Source organism: Haliotis rubra, unplaced genomic scaffold (assembly GCF_003918875.1).
Source record: "Haliotis rubra isolate DU_JTF1 unplaced genomic scaffold, ASM391887v1 Scf89, whole genome shotgun sequence".
NCBI classification, from domain to species: domain Eukaryota; kingdom Metazoa; phylum Mollusca; class Gastropoda; order Lepetellida; family Haliotidae; genus Haliotis; species Haliotis rubra.
The window spans coordinates 1,871,067-1,888,587 of record NW_025767623.1 but is presented as its reverse complement, the minus strand read 5'-3'; the positions used below and the strand labels follow the sequence as shown (position 1 = coordinate 1,888,587).

General features: G+C 40.2%; 1 protein-coding gene across 1 annotated transcript; it reads left to right on the top strand.

Moving 5' to 3' along the window:
- The first annotated feature begins 1,245 nt into the window (after positions 1-1,245).
- On the top strand, positions 1,246-16,374 carry LOC124263601. Its single transcript, XM_046698252.1, has 3 exons — positions 1,246-1,732; positions 13,890-14,048; positions 14,234-16,374. The coding sequence occupies exons 1-3, from the start codon at positions 1,246-1,248 to the stop codon at positions 16,372-16,374; spliced, it is 2,787 nt and encodes a 928-aa protein (XP_046554208.1).
- The last annotated feature ends 1,147 nt before the right edge of the window (positions 16,375-17,521 follow it).

The following is a 17,521-nucleotide window of genomic DNA, read 5'->3' as shown; positions in this document are numbered from 1 at the left end:
ACTTGTTTTGATAAGTAAGTAGGGAGTTTCACAGATGTACCCGTGGTTAACAAAAAAAGGACAAATATTTCTTAAACATAAAAAGCTCCATAGTACGAGGATATAAAATTCGTTTAAAAAGCAACTGGTGCAATTCTGTAATGTGACCTTTCCTTCTTTGTGTTTCCATATGTTTCCTTGATCAACAGGATACAAACCCGCAAAACCTGACATCTTTTACATCAGACACGTGAAGATCCGGGTTAGAATTGATCCTCAGCGACTAAAGGGATCGGATAGTGAGGCTCGCTGACCTGGTTGACACATCCCAATTGCGCAGGTCGATGGTCATGCTGGATTATCTGGTCCAGACTCGATTGTTTACAGACCGCCGCCATATAACTGGAACATTGCTGAGTACGGCAATAAAAAAAACCCCAACCCATCCCCCAATCCAATTTTGAATTAGGATAGCCGCCTTCTTCCTTTCATTTCCTTCCTTTTTGTTTGGTTACAGTGTTGCTGTTATGTGGCAGTGGCAGTGATGTTTATTATGTAACAATGATTCATGTGTAGTACATTTGTGGGTTTTTTTGTCGTATTTTCATAGACAGGAGCTGAAATTATCGATAATCGGAACTAGAAATCATGTGGAACCTGGAGGGTCGCATCATCTCCACTAATATTTTATCAATCAGCAATAGCTATTGGCCACCACAATCAGGCTGACGTGTCATTGTATTGTAGTAGCATGGGATTTGGGGTTCTTCAGTAATGGAAACCACAAGGCTTCAGTGTGTAAGGTGTGAGTTTATTATTCTGAGCTAAATCCATCAGGGTACAATTTCCTCCGTATAAATCAAACCCTGAAACATATGGTGAACAGTGTTAAAACCCCGCAACATATGGAAAACAGTGTAAATCATACACTAGGTTGAGACACATGGTGCACCACAGTTATCAACTCCTACTTCAAGTACCTGCCTCACATCATACAGTGCAAATCAATTCAAACCAATTTAAATCAATACAAATCACAATATTGAATTTACTTGTCCTTGGGTATCCAATTGCAATCTTTGTGTTCACTTCGTAGATACCACGTCACTAGCACCACACATTGTGGGACGTTGTCGGCAACCACAAGGAGAAATGTCATCAGCACCTCAGCAACAAGAGCAGCTCCAGCCTTCAGCTGGTGAAGTTGATCAAAGTCAAGGACCGCTATCTGCAACTACAAGTCTACAGGTTCCGGGAACATCAGCTATGACAACAGCGTCCACAATTACAAATTGTGTTGTTCCGAAAACAACAAATCTACAGGTTCCGGGAACATCAGCCCTGACACAAGCCTCCACAAGTACAGCTTCTGTTGTTCCGAAAACAACAAATCTGCAGGTTCCGGGAACAACAGCTATGACAACAGCGCCCACAATTACAGATTGTGTTGTTCCGAAAACAACAAATCTACAGGTTCCGGGAACATCAGCCCTGACACAAGCCTACACAAGTACAGCTTCTGTTGTTCCGAAAACAACAAGTCTGCAGGTTCCGGGAACAACAGCTATGACAACAGCGTCCACAATTACAGATTGTGTTGTTCCGAAAACAACAAATCTACAGGTTCCGGGAACATCAGCCCTGACACCAGCCTCCACGTCGTCTCTTAACCCCAGAATACCAGGATCTATTGTATCAGAGAGACACTCAGCCGAGTTGCCTGTTGTACCAGTGACTGCTGATTCTTCTACAGGTGTGTACTGTTCTATATACTTCAGGTGTGTACTGTTCTATATACTTCAGGTTTCTTGTACAGTTCTGCAGGTGAGTGTTGTGACGCGATAAAGTAGGTTCAGTTATGGAATACCTTCAATAAGATAATTTCAAAAGAGGTGGTTTGTTCAAAGGTGGGACTCCAGTAATATATGCATGTGCCTGGACATGAAAACAAAGGATTTATGTATCGAGAGCAAGAGGATTGTGTGAATATGGTTTGACGTCACTTTTAGCGATATCCCAGCAATATCACGACGAAGGACACCAGATATGGGTTCCACAGATTGTACCCATTGGGGAACTCGAACCCGGATCTTCAGCGTGAGTGCGTTGACCACAGCGCCACTCTATCGCCCCTATTTCTCGCTGGCCTGGTTCACACGTGTCATCGTATCCCAGAAGCGTAGGTCAATGCTCGTGGAGAGTCTGTTCCAGACTCGATTACTTATAGATCGCCGTTATACAGCTGGAATAATGCTGAGTGTGCGATAAACGAGAAACAAACAAATAAACACATAAGAACGATGGCCGATTTATTGCATTTACTTATCCTTGCAGTTAGCATTTACCTGAAGTGCACTTAGCACTCACTTGTCCGTACAGTTACCATTTACTTGTCCGTACAGTTAGCATCTACTTGTCCGTACACTTAGCATTTACTTGTCCGTACACTTAGCATTTACTTGTCCCTACAGTTAGCATTTACTTGTCCGTACAGTTAGCATTTACTTGCCCACACAGTTAGCATTTACTTGATCATACACTTAGCACTTACTTATCCGAACATGTAAGGATCTACTTGTCTGTACACTTAGCATTTACTTCACTGTACACTTAGCATTTACTTGTCTGTACACTTAGCATTTACTTGTCCGTGCAGTTAGCATTTACTTGACCGTACAGTTAGCATCAACTTGTCCGTGCAGTTAGCATTTACTTGATCGTACACTTAGCATTTACTTGTCCGTACAGTTAGCATTTACTTGTCCGTGCAGTTAGCATTTACTTGTCCGTGCAGTTAGCATTTACTTGTCTGTACACTTAGCATTTACTTCTCCGTGCACTTAGCATTTACTTGTCCGTCCAGTTAGCATTTACTTGTCCGTGCAGTTAGCATTTACTTGTCCGTGCACTTAGCATCAACTTGTCCGTGCACTTAGCATTTACTTATCCATACACTTAGCATTTACTTGACCGTACAATTAGCATTTACTTGTCTGTACACTTAGCATTTACTTGTCCATACAGTTAGGCATCTACTTGTCCATACACTTAGCATTTACTTATCCATACACTTAGCATTTACTTGTCCGTAGACTTAGCATTTACTTGTCCGTACAGTACACTTAGCATTTACTTGTCCGTACACTTAGCATTTACTTGCCCGTACAGTTAGCATTTACTTGTCCGTACAGTTAGCATTTACTTGTCCGTACAATTAGCATTTACTTCATCATACACTTAGCATTTACTTGTCCGTAGAGTTAGCATTTACTTGTCCGTACAATTAGCATTTACTTGTCCGTACACTTAGCATTTACTTGTCCGTACAGTTAGCATATTATTTGTCCGTACAGTTAGCATTTACCTGTTCGTACACTTAGCATTTACTTGTCCATACAGTTAGCATTTACTTGTCCGTACAGTTAGCATTTACTTGTCCGTACAGTTAGCATTTACTTGTCCGTGCAGTTAGCATTTACTTGATCGTACACTTAGAATTTACTTCTCCGTACACTTAGCATTTACTTGTCCGTACAGTTAGCATCTACTTGTCCATACACTTAGCATTTACTTGTCCATACACAGTTAGCATCTACTTGTCCGTACAGTTAGCATTTACTTGTCCGTACACTTAGCATTTACTTGTCCGTACACTTAGCATTTACTTGTCCGTACAGTTAGCATCTACTTGTCCGTACACTTAGCATTTACTTGTCCGTACACTTAGCATTTACTTGTCCGTGCACTTAGCATTTATTTACTTGTCCGTACAGTTAGCATTTACTTGTCCATACAGTTAGCATTTACTTGTCCGTACAGTTAGCATTTACTTGTCCGTGCAGTTAGCATTTACTTGATCCGTACACTTAGCATTTACTTGTCCGTACAGTTAGCATTTACTTGTCCGTACAGTTAGCATCTACTTGTCCGTACAGTTAGCATTTACTTGTCCGTACAGTTAGCATCTACTTGTCCGTACAGTTAGCATTTACTTGTCCGTACAGTTAGCATTTACTTGTCCGTACAGTTAGCATTTACTTGTCCGTACACTTAGCATTTACTTGTCCGTACAGTTAGCATTTACTTGTCCGTACAGTTAGCATTACTTGTCCGTACAGTTAGCATTTACTTGTCCGTACAGTTAGCATTTACTTGTCCGTACACTTAGCATTTACTTGTCCGTACAGTTAGCATCTACTTGTCCGTACACTTAGCATTACTTGTCCGTACAGTTAGCATTTACTTGTCCGTACAGTTAGCATTTACTTGTCCGTACACTTAGCATTTACTTGTCCGTACAGTTAGCATCTACTTGTCCGTACACTTAGCATTTACTTGTCCAGCTAGCTTTCCGTACTACTTAGTACACACGTAGCATTTACTTGTCCGTACAGTTAGCATTTACTTGTCCGTACACTTAGCATTTACTTATCCATACACTTAGCACTTACTTATCCGTACACTTAGCATTTACTTGACCGTACAGTTAGCATTTACTTGTCCGTATACAGTTAGCATTTACTTGTCCGTACAATTAGCATTTACTTGATCATACACTTAGCATTTACTTGTCCGTACAGTTAGCATTTACTTGTCCGTACAGTTAGCATTTACTTGTCCGTGCAGTTAGGATTTACTTGATCGTACACTTAGAATTTACTTCTCCGTACAATTACCATTTACTTAGTCTGTACACTTAGCATCTACTTGTCCATACACTTAGCATTTACTTGACCGTGCAGTTAGCATTTACTTGACCATACACAGTTAGCATTTACTTCTCCATACACTTAGCATTTACTTCTCCATACACTTAGCATTTACTTGTCCGTGCAGTTAGCATTTACTTGTCCATACACTTAAGCATTTACTTCTCCATACACTTAGCATTTACTTGACCGTACAGTTAGTATTTACTTCTCCATACACTTAGCATTTACTTGACCATACAGCTAGCATTTAGTTGACTGTACACTTAGCATTTACTTGACGTACAGTTAGCATTTACTTGTCTGTACAGTTAGCATCTACTTCTCCATACACTAAGCATTTACTTGACCGTACAGTTAGCATTTACTTGTCTGTACTGTTAGCATTTACTTGTCCGTACAGTTAGTATTTACTTGACCGTACAGTTAGCATTTACTTGTCCGTAGAGTTAGCATTTACATGTCCGTACAGAAAGCATTTACTTATCCTTCCAGTTAGCATTTACTTGACTGAACACTTAGCACTCACTTGTCCGTACAGTTAGCATTTACTTGTACGTACAGTTAGCATTACTTGTCCGTACAGTTAGCATTTACTTGACCGTACACTTAGCATTTACTTTTCCGAACAGTTACCATTTACTTGTCCTTGCAGTTAGCATCTACTTGTCCGTACACTTAGCATTTACTTGACCGTACACTTAGCATTTACTTGTCTGTACAGTTAGCATTTACTTGTCCATACACTTAGCATTTACTTGTCCGTGCAGGTAGCACTTACTTTCCCGTACAGTTAGCATTTACTTGTCCGTACACTTAGCATTTACTTATCCATACACTTAGCATTTACTTGTCCGTACACATAGCATTTACTTGTCTGTACACTTAGCATTTACTTGTCCATACAGTTAGCATCTACTTGTCCGTACACTAAGCATTTACTTGTCCGTGCACTTAGCATCTAATTGTCCGTACACTCAGCATTTACTTCACCGTACACTTAGCATTTACTTGTCCGTACACATAGCATTTACTTGTCTGTACACTTAGCATTTACTTGTCCATACAGTTAGCATCTACTTGTCCGTACACTTAGCATTTACTTGTCCGTGCACTTAGCATCTAATTGTCCGTACACTCAGCATTTACTTGTCTGTACACTTAGCATTTACTTGTCCATACAGTCAGCATCTACTTATCTGTACACTTAGCATTTACTTGACCGTAGAGTTAGCATTTACTTGTCCGTACAGTTAGCATTTACTTGTCTGTACAGTTAGCATTTACTTTACCGAACACTTAGCAATTACATGTCCGTACAGTTAGCATTTACTTGTCCGTACAGTTAGCATTTACTTGTCCATACAGTTATCATTTACTTGACTGAACACTGAGCATTTACTTGTCCATACACTTAGCATTTACTTGTCCGTCCAGTTAGCAATTACTTGTCCGTGCAGTTAGGATTTACTTGATCGTACACTTAGAATTTACTTCTCCGTACACTTAGCATTTTCTCGTCCGTACAGTAAGCATCTATTTCTCCATACACTTAGCATTTACTTATCCATACACTTAGCACTTACTTCTCCGTACACTTACCATTTACTTGACCGTACAGTTAGCATTTTTTGTCCGTAGAGTTAGCATTTACATGTCCGTACAGAAAGCAGTTACTTGATCATGCACTTAGAATTTACATTCTACACTTAGCATTTACTTGTCCGTACACCTAGCATTTACTTGTCTGTACAGTTACCATCTACTTCTCCATACACTTAGCATTTACTTGTCCGTACAGTTAGCATCTACTTCTCCGTACACTTAGCATTTACTTATCCATACACTTAGCACTTACTTATCCGTACACTTACCATTTACTTGACCGTACAGTTAGCATTTACTTGTCCCTGTAGTCAGCAGTTTCTAGACTGAACACTTAGCATTCACTTGTCCGTACAGTTAGCATTTACTTGTACGTACAGTTAGCATTACTTGTCCGTACAGTTAGCATTTACTTGACCGTACACTTAGCACTTACTTTTCCAGAACAGTAACAACTTACTTGTTCGTGCAGTTAGCATTTACTTTCTCCGTTCACTTTAGCATTTACTTGATCGTACACTTAGCATTTACTTCTCCGTTACAGTACAGTTACCATTTCCTTATCCATACACTTGCATTTACTTGACCGTACTTTTAGCATTTACTTGTCTGCACACAGTTAGCATTTACTTGTCCACACAGTTAGCATTTACTTATCCATACACTTCGCATTTACTTGACCGTACAGTTAGCATTTACTTGTCTGTACAGTTACCATTTCCTTGTCCATACACTTAGCATTTCCTTGACCGTACAGTTAGCATTTACTTGTCCGTACACTTAGCATTGACTTGTCCACACAGTTAGCATTTACTTATCCATACACTTCACATTTACTTGACCGTACAGTTAGCATTTACTTGTCTGTACAGTTACCATTTTCTAATCCATACACTTAGCATTTACTTGACCGTACAGTTAGCATTTACTTGTCTGTACACTTTAGCATTTACTTGTCCGCACAGTTAGCATCTACTTGTCCGTACACTCAGCATTTACTTGTCCGGGCACTTAGCAATCTTAATTGTCCGTACACTTAGCATTTACTTGACCGTACACTTAGCATTTACTTGTCCGTACACATAGCATTTACTTGTCTGTACACTTAGCATTTACTTGTCCATACAGTTAGCATCTACTTGTCCGTACACTTAGCATTTACTTGTCCGTACACTTAGCATTTACTTGTCCGTACACATAGCATTTACTTGTCTGTACACTTAGCATTTACTTGTCCATACAGTTAGCATCTACTTGTCCGTACACTAAGCATTTACTTGTCCGTGCACTTAGCATCTAATTGTCCGTACACTCAGCATTTACTTCACCGTACACTTAGCATTTACTTGTCCGTACACATAGCATTTACTTGTCTGTACACTTAGCATTTACTTGTCCATACAGTTAGCATCTACTTGTCCGTACACTTAGCATTTACTTGTCCGTACACTTAGCATCTAATTGTCCGTACACTCAGCATTTACTTGTCCGTACACTTAGCATTTACCTGTCCATACAGTCAGCATCTACTTATCTGTACACTTAGCATTTACTTGACCGTAGAGTTAGCATTTACTTGTCCGTACAGTTAGCATTTACTTGTCTGTACAGTTAGCATTTACTTTACCGAACACTTAGCAATTACATGTCCGTACATTTAGCATTACTTGTCCGTACACTTAGCATTTACTTGACCGAACACTGAGCATTTACTTGTCCGTACACTTAGCATTTACTTGTCCGTACAGTTAGCATTTACTTGTCCGTACAGTTACGATTTACTTCTTGATCGTACACTTAGCATTTACATCTCCGTACACTTCTGCATTTGTCCGTACAGTTAGCATCTACTTCTCCAAACACTTAGCATTTACTTCTATCCATACACTTAGCACTTACTTGTCCGTACACTCAGCATTTACTTGACAGAACATTTAGCATTTTTTGTCTGTACAGTTAGCATTTACTTGATCATACACTTAGAATTTACTTGATCCTACACTTAGCATTTACTTGTCCGTACACTTAGCATTTACTTGTCCGTACACCTAGCATTTACTTGTCCGTACACCTAGCATTTTTGTCTGTACAGTTAGCACTTACTTGATCATTAGAATTTACTTTTGATCCGTACACTTAGCATTTACTTGTCCGTACACCTAGCATTTACTTGTCTGTTACAGTTACCATCCTACTTCTCCAAACACTCAGCATTTACTTGTCCATACAGTTAGCATTTACTTATTCGTACACTTAGCATTTACTTATTAATACACTTAGCATTTACTTATCCGTACACTTAGCATTTTCTTCTCCATACATAGCATTTACTTGTCCGTACAGTAGCATTTACTTCTCCATACACTAGCATTTACTTGTCCATACACTTAGCATTTACTTCTCCGGCCGTGCAGTTAGCATTTACTTGTCCATACACTAAGCATTTACTTCTCCATACACTTAGCATTTACTTGACCGTACAGTTAGCATTTACTTCTCCATACACTAAGCATTTACTTGTCCGTACAGCTAGCATTTACTTGACCATTACACTTAGCATTTCTCTTACTTAGACGTACAGTTAGCATTTACTTGTCTGTACAGTTAGCATCTACTTCTCCATACCCTTTTACTTGACCGTACAGTTAGCATTTACTTGTCCGTACAGTTAGCATTTACTTGTCTGTACACTTAGGCATTCCACTTTTGTCCGTACAGTTACCATTTACTTGTCCCGAGTTAGCATTTACTTGTCCATCCATTCCTTCCATTGTCCACTTAGCACTCCTTGTCCTTTCATGTATCCACCATTCGCATTCATTTCCACCTTGTCCTTGTCCATTCCATTCCATTCCATCCACTTGTTCCATTTCATTTACTTCCTTCCATTCCATCGTCCTTCCATTCCATCCATTCCATTTACCATCCATCCTTCCATTCCATGCAGGTCCATTCCTCCATTAGTACTTTATTGTCCATACACTCCTTATCATTCCTTGTCCATACCATTCCATTTATTGACCTTCCTTCACATCTTGTACCTTTCTTCCTTGTCCATTCCTCCATTCACTTGTCCGTGCATCCATTTACTGTCCAGGCACTGCATCCGTGTCCATTCCACTCAGCATTTGCTTACCGTACAGCACATCTGTCCATTCCTTTACTTGTCTGTATTAGCATTTACTTGTCCATACATCAGCATCCTTGTCCATTAGCCTTGTCCGTCCACTTTAGTCTAATTGTCCACACTGTTTACTTGCCTGTACACCATTTACTTGTCCATACTCAGCATCTACTATCCGTACACACTTTTTTACTTGTGGGGTTTTCTTGCCCGTCAGCTAGCATTTTTTTGTCTATACAGTCTTTATTCCTCTGTCCGTACATTTAGCATTTACTGTCCGTCCATTACATACAGTTATCATTCCTTGACCGAACACTGAGCATTTACCATCCAGGATTTACTTCCGTGTTAGCAATTACTTGTCCGTTCAGTTAGGTCCTGTCCATTGGTCACTTCATATTTGGGATTCCTCCATACACTTAGCATTTATTATCCATACACTTACCACTTACTTTATCCGTCTTTAGTTTTACTCTGATACCATTTTTTTGTCCAGTGCATTTTGGTCCGTACAGTGTCCAGCTTGATCATGGTCCTACACTTAGATCATTTGTCCGGGTTGTAGCATTCTTGTCTGTACAGTTACCTCTACTTCCTCCAAACACTCAGTCTTGTGTGGGTCCTTATCCACTTAGTCTTATCCATACACTTAGCACTTACTTATTGCATTTTCTTTGACTGCACACGTTTCACTTGTCCCTGTCCATTTCTAGACTGAACACTTAGCATTTACTTCTGTACAGCTAGCATTTCACTTGTGGTTAGCATTTTGTCTGTCCATTACTTCATTTACTTGCCTGGGTCACACTGTTCTATTTTCCTAACAACTTACTCCGTGCAGTTAAGCATTCTTTTCCGTTCACTTAGCATTTACTGATCGCACTCCTAGCATTTGCATCCTCTGTACAGTTACCATTCTTATCCATACACTCCTGGCATTGCCTTGGCCCTGCATTCATTGACTTGTCCACACAGTTAGTCTGTCCATACACTTCGCGTTTACTTCCATTCTGTGGTCCATTCCTTATCCATAGCACCTTGTTTCCTTGGACTCCTTAGCATTTACTTGTGGTACACTTAGTGACTTGTCCATTAGCATTTCTGTCCATGTTTATTTTGACCGTGTTAAGGTCCAGTTACCATTTTCTACCATACACTTGGCATTTACTTGACCGTACAGTTAGCATTTACTTGTCTGTACCTTAGCGATTGACTTGTCCGCACAGTTTAGCGTCTCCTTGTCCGTACCTCCAGCATTCTTGTCTCGGGCACCTAATTGTCCGTACACTCCATTTACTTTACCGTCCAGTTAGTTCTTATATGTCCGTTCACATAGCATTTACTGGGTACACTTAGCATTTACTTGTCCATACATTTAGCACTACTTGTCCACATAGCGTTTACTTGTCCGTCCACACTTGGCAGTTAGTTTTGCTTGTCCAAAATACGTACATTGACTTGTCCGCATTAGCATCTTACTCTGTCCGTTGCATTTACTTGTCGTTGTCCACTTCCGCCATTTTACGTACAGTTAGTTTACCCGTGGCATTTACTTGTCTGTACACTTAGCATTTACTTGTTTTTAGCATCTACTTGGCGTTTACTTGTCCATTACATCTAATTGTCCTTACACGCGTCTGCCGTACACTTAGCATCTGTCCATACAGTCGCTGGGCATTTACTTGACTGTGGGGTTAGCCCATTTTACTTGACCGAACACTGAGCATTTACTTGTCCGTACAGTTAGGATTTACTTGTCCGTCCAGTTAGCAATTACTTGTCCGTACAGTTAGCGTTTACTTGTCGATACAGTTAGCATTTACTTGTCCGTACACTTAGCATTTACTTGTCCGTACAGTTAGCATCTACTTCTCTCCGTTCACTTAGCATTTACTTATCCATACACATAGCACTTACTTGTCCGTACACTTAGCATTTACTTTGACAGGAGCATACACTTTTAGCATTTACTTGTCTGTACAGTTAGCATTTACTTGATCGTATACACTTAGCATTTACTTGATCGTACACTTAGCATTTACTTGTCCGTACACTTAGCATTTACTTGTCCGTACACTTAGCATTTACTTGTCCGTACACCTAGCATTTACTTGTCCGTACAGTTAGCATTTACTTGATCATACACTTTTAGAATTTTACTTGATCCTACACTTAGCATTTACTTGTCCGTACACCTAGCATTTTACTTGTCCGTACAGTTACCATCTACTTCCGTACACTTAGCATTTACTTGTCCATCCCATACAGTTAGCATCTACTTGTCCGTACACTTAGCATTTACTTATTACCTTACACTTAGCAGCATTGCAGTTTACTTATCCGTACACTTAGCATTTACTTTCTTGACGGTACACGTAGCATTTACTTGTCCGTACAGTTAGCATTTACTTGTCCGTACAGTTAGCATTTACTTGATCGTACACTTAGCATTTACTTGTCCGTACAGTTAGCATTTACTTGTCCTTGCAGTTAGCATTTTTTCTAGACTGAACACTTAGCATTTACTTGTCCGTACAGTTAGCATTTACTTGTCCGTACAGTTAGCATTACTTGTCCGTGCAGTTAGCATTTACTTGTCAGTGCACTTAGCATATACTTGTCCGTACTGTTAGCATTCACTTGTCTGTGCAGGTAGCATTTACTTGTCCGTACACTTAGCATTTCCTTATCAGTACACTTAGCATTTACTTGTCCATGCAGTTAGAATTTACTTGTCCGTACAGTTAGCATTACTTGATCCTACACTTAGCATTTACTTGTCCAGCATTACTTGTCGTAGTAGCATTTACTTGCCTGTACAGTTAGCATCTACTTCTCTCCGTACACTTAGCATTTACTTGTCCGTACAGTTAGCATTTTCTCCGTACTTGACCGTACAGTTAGCCTTTACTTATCCGTATAGTAAGCACTTACTTATCCGTATAGTTTAACCATTTACTTACCTGTACACTTACCATTTACTTGTCCATCCAGGGAGAATGTACTTGTCCGTGTATACAGTTAACATTTACTTGCAATTGTCCGTGCAGTTAGAATTTACTTGACCGTACAGTTAGCATCTACTTGTCCGTACACTTAGCATTTACTTACCCGTACACTTAGCATATACTTGCCCATACAGTTAGCATTTACTTGTCTGTGCAGTTACCATTTACTTGTCCGTGCACGTAGCATTTACTTGTCCGTACTGTTAGCATTTACTTGTCTTTGCAGGTAGCATTTACTTGTCCGTACACTTAGCATTCACTTATCCGTACACTTAGAATTTACTTGTCCGTAAAGGTATCATTTACTTGTCCATGCAGTTAGAATTTACTTGTCCGTGCACTTCGCATTTATTTGTTCGTGCACTTAGCATTAACTTGTCCGTACAGGTAGCATTTACTTGTCCGTGCTCTAAGCATGTTCTTTACCGTACAGTTAGCATCTACTTATCTGTACAGTTAGCATCTCCTTGTCGTACAGTTAGCCTCTACTTGTCTGTACAGTTAGCATCTACTTGCCGGTGGTTAGCATCTACTTTTCGTACAGTTAGCATCTACTTGTCCGTAAAATTAGCATCTACTTGTCCTTACAGTTAGCATCTACTTGTACGTACAGTTAGCATCTACTTGTCCGTACAGTTAGCATCTACTTGTCCTTGCAATTAGCATTTACTAGTCATCATGCCAAGATTGTGGCACAAGTCATACAAAGCAAAACATCCAACACTATGTCCTGACTTCTCCGCCACTAAATACGCCTGGGTTTGTACGTCATAGTGCACCCAACTCTCAATGAACATATGCTGCCCTCATTCACTCGATCTTCGTAAATAATTGTCCTCCTGAGGATTCGTCCCAAAACTTTCAAAGTGAATTTCGACCTACAAAATTTTAATGGTAGAATAGTTGTTGTTTTAAATAATGGCTAAAATTCACTACAATCACCGGTGGCTGAAGGGAAGATGTAAATCCAGCTAGAGTCCATGCAGGTAGCAAAGGTACTGTAAGTCCCCATGGTCCCTAGTATGGTGATCAGTCTTCAGTTGCTGGTGATCTATAGCCCGGTTTTATAGTGTATTGTTCTCTATAGTGATATATTTTTTTATGATAGCGTACTCGTTTTAAAATTATGAGCTGTGATACTCAAATAGTTTTACTGTCCTTCGATGACAGGTTCTTATGTTCTCAATTTATTGTTTTTAATACTGATATCTTAGGGACCCTATCACAAATCTTTGTCACCCCTGCTCAATGTTACCCAAGCCAGTTATAAACAAACGTAACTGGGGAGTCACCTTATGTAAAAACATTATTACTATTATTGCTCATTAAAAACACTATTACAACATACAGCTGTGTACAAATAATATACAGTGTTAGTTCATGTACAGGTTTTCAGAATCACTTACGACATTCAAACATGGAACACATCTTATGACAACTTCAGTCAAATGGTCTCTGTTACAGTCACTCAGTACAACCTTATACAAGTACAGCAGCAGTTTGGAGATGTGACAGTGAAGGGCGCTGAGAATCTGAACATTGGCGGAACCCAGAATGTCGGTACAACTCCGACCAAACAGGATGAAGAGGAGGTACCACTGACTGCAGCACAGAAGATCAGGAGTGAGTTATTTGACAGATTATTCATCCACTGGAAGCCTGACTGATTTTGTCGCCACTGAACAAGACAGCTTGTAAACATAGTAGAATTTCCAATTAGGGTGTAATATGTCAAAATCTAACATTTGTTCTCTTTTACTCAGATTTTATGCATAGTTAAATGTGTTAAATGTGCCTTGTTTCCACAGAAAGGACGGCGTCCAGGATACAGTCGTGGACTAAAGACATGGTGGAGACAAAAGCCTTCAAGAAAGTGAAAGAGAAGCTGGACAGAGGAGCCACATGGGTAACAATTAAAGGAAGACCAGGAGAGGGGAAGTCCACAATAGCCTACATGACCCTCAAAGACCAGCAGAGTCAGGGGAGACAAGTATACCAAGTGGTGTCACCAGCAGAGTTCAATGAGATCATAATGGCCTGCACTAATCCTGTCATTCTGTTAGATGACATATTTGGTGATTTGGAATTTGACACAGCTGAGTGGGCTAAGTGGAGACCAAGTCTACGACCTATCCTGGATGTGAAACATCCTGACAAATATGCTGAAAAGGTTCCAGAGAGACAAAAAATTGATCAAACACAGCTAAAACAAACAAGTCCAAACAAAGACAAAACTATCATTATCCTCGTAGGCCGTGACTATGTGCTGAAATCCTCATTGGCAGACTTGGGAAGGATGGCAGATTACATTTCCAGTCCCCAGTACGTAGTGGAAGTTTCCTCACAGAGAGACTCTTATGAGCGAAAGAAGATATGGCGTGTTCATGCTGAAGCAAACAATATAGACTTTGAAGAGTCAGTTGTGTCTCAGATATGTAAGGCAGACTGTCCACACGGCTTCCCCCATGTCTGTAAAATGTTTTCCACAGCATATGAAAAGGACTGGACTCACCTTCAAATGCAAATGTTTTTTCAAGCACCACTTGATTTCCTCAGACAGACTTTGGATAAATCTATCCAAGACATGAGAAAGCGTTCACTGTTCATGGCCATGATTAAAAGAGATGGGAAGATTAGTGGACAAGAGCTGGAAGAGGATGATAGTCTGGGATATGAATGCATACAAGCTGCTGATGATTTGGTTGGATCTTACCTCAAGAAGGAAGATGACACTTACATGTTTGATCATCCGTCTATATATGACAGTGTTTCCTTTATTCTCAGTACAAAACTGTCGAAGTTTGTCATCGAAAATTGTAGTTTGTCATTTATCCGCCAGCGCCTTCGTCTTGCATCCTCCAAAGAAAGAGAGAACAACGTTCCTGGTGAGACAGGTATTGTTGCAAATATCTCGTGGACTTATGCTGGACATTTAGCTGGAAGATTTGCAAGTGAAATTAAAAAGAGCAATTTTTTGAATGTTTTATCCCACCAGGCATTTTGTAATTCAGGCTTTGTTGACTTGCTAATGGGCTGCCTGAAGAACCGATTTCACATGCGTATATCTGATATTGTGAAACTAAGTGATAGCAACTACAAAACATCATTTTGTGAATTACTTTCCAGCAGCAAGTCACATCATCTCATTCAAATTCTTATGGAGAAAGAAAATATATCATTCAACCGGAGGGAAGAAAGGGATATTTTAAGGGGTGTTTGCCGGAATGCTGCGTCCAATGTACTGAAATACATCAGTGGACATATGAAACTACGTATAAATACGAAATGTAAGGGGCAGACGCCACTAGTGTTAGCAGCAGAAACCAAAGACAGTGCGTTTGTCAATCAGATGTTATCCCTTAAGCCTGACCTGAATGCCAGAGACGATGATGATCGAAGTGTTTTTCATTATCTTTGCAAAAATGGCCTTACATCAGCCGTGGAACATGCGATTGACAAAGGTGTGAACGTTAATATGTATCATGGGCCAAATGAACACCCCATATACCTTGCGATAGAGAAAGGTCACTTAGAGGTCGTGAAACTGTTGGTTAACAGAGGTTGTGATATAGACAGCAAGAGGGGTTTCAGACGTGCTCTTCGGAATCGGAACGAGAAAATGGTGCAGTTCTTTTTACACAGAGGAGTAGAGGTTGACGCTTTTGCAGTGCACACAGCATGTGAGATCGGGGAGCTGAATGTCGTCAAGATGTTGTTTGAGAAGGGTGCTACTATGAACATGAAGGCATCTGATGGAAGTACTCCTCTTCTGAGAGCATGCAGAGGAAACCCTAATGTTGTCTCGTATTTGCTGAAGAAAGAAGCCAGTGTGAACCAAGCCTCAACATTTACGGGAGACACAGCACTTCATATAGCAGCAGAACGTGAATCTGCAGAGTGTGTTGATATGTTATTGAAGGCTAGCTTGAAGGCTGAAGGCTGGAGCTGATGTTAATGTACAAGAATAATACAGGTGTAACACGCCACGGACTTCATAGAGCAGCAAAATGGGGCTCTGCAGAGTGTGTTGATATGTTACTGAAGGCTGGAGCTGATGTTAATGTACAAGATAATACAGGTGTAACACCCTTACAGAGAGCAACAGCAGACCAGGAATCTACAGATTGTGTTGATTTGTTACTGAAGGCTGGAGCTGATGTTAATGTACAGAATAATACAGGTGAAACACCACTTCTTCAGTATGCAGATCTACGGACAAGGCTGGAGGACTAATGTCAATGTACAACAATGCAGGGGACACACCACTTCATAGAGCTGTGAAATGTATCTACATTGCACTGAAGTGTGTTGTGGGTGTATTACAGGAGACACATATCCTCTTGACGGAACTGGCCATGGTTCTACAGAGTGAATGAGTTATTGAAGGCTGGAGCTGATGTGTAAAACAATGTACAGAACAGCTATAATATGGATCTGAAGGTGTGCTAAATGTTACACCATATTAACTTCTGCAGCAGGTGACAACTACTTCAGTAACAGCAGGATCTACAAACAGTGTTGATGTGTTACTTGGAGCGAATGTTAATGTACAAAATAACACAGGCGAGGCAAAAAGCGGACGGGGATCTACAGAGTGCGTTGATGTGTTACAAGGTTGGAGCTGATGTTAATGACAAAATAATACAGGTGACACACCACTATTGAAGGCTGGAGCTGATGTTAATGTACAGAATAATGCTAATACAGGTGTATTGATGTGTTACTGAAGGCTGGAGCTGACCCTAATGTACAGCAGAGCAGCAGACCAGGAATCTGACAGATTGTGTTGATCTTTGTTACTGAAGGCTGGAGCTGATGTTAATGTACAGAATAATACAGGTGAAACACCACTTGTTAATGTACTAATAACACCACTTCATAGAGCAGCATTGTCATGCCGTAGATCTACGGAGTGTGTTAATGTGTTACTGAAGGCTGGAGCTAATGTCAATGTACAGGACAATGCAGGGGACACAGCACTTCATAGAGCTGTATTGAAGTATGTATCTACATTGCGTTTTAATGTGGCACTGAAGGCTGAAGCTGTTGTGGGTGTAAAGAATAATACAGGAGACACATATCCTCTTGACGGAACT

What these genes read in the sequence shown, in the direction of transcription:
- LOC124263601 (XM_046698252.1), top strand. Translation starts at nt 1,246, where the DNA reads ATGACAACAGCGTCCACAATTACAAATTGTGTTGTTCCGAAAACAACA. An exon ending in GACTGCTGATTCTTCTACAG is followed by an intron (nt 1,733 to 13,889) that starts GTGTGTACTGTT and finishes TCTCTGTTACAG; the next exon opens with TCACTCAGTACAACCTTATA. An exon ending in TGCAGCACAGAAGATCAGGA is followed by an intron (nt 14,049 to 14,233) that starts GTGAGTTATTTG and finishes TTGTTTCCACAG; the next exon opens with AAAGGACGGCGTCCAGGATA.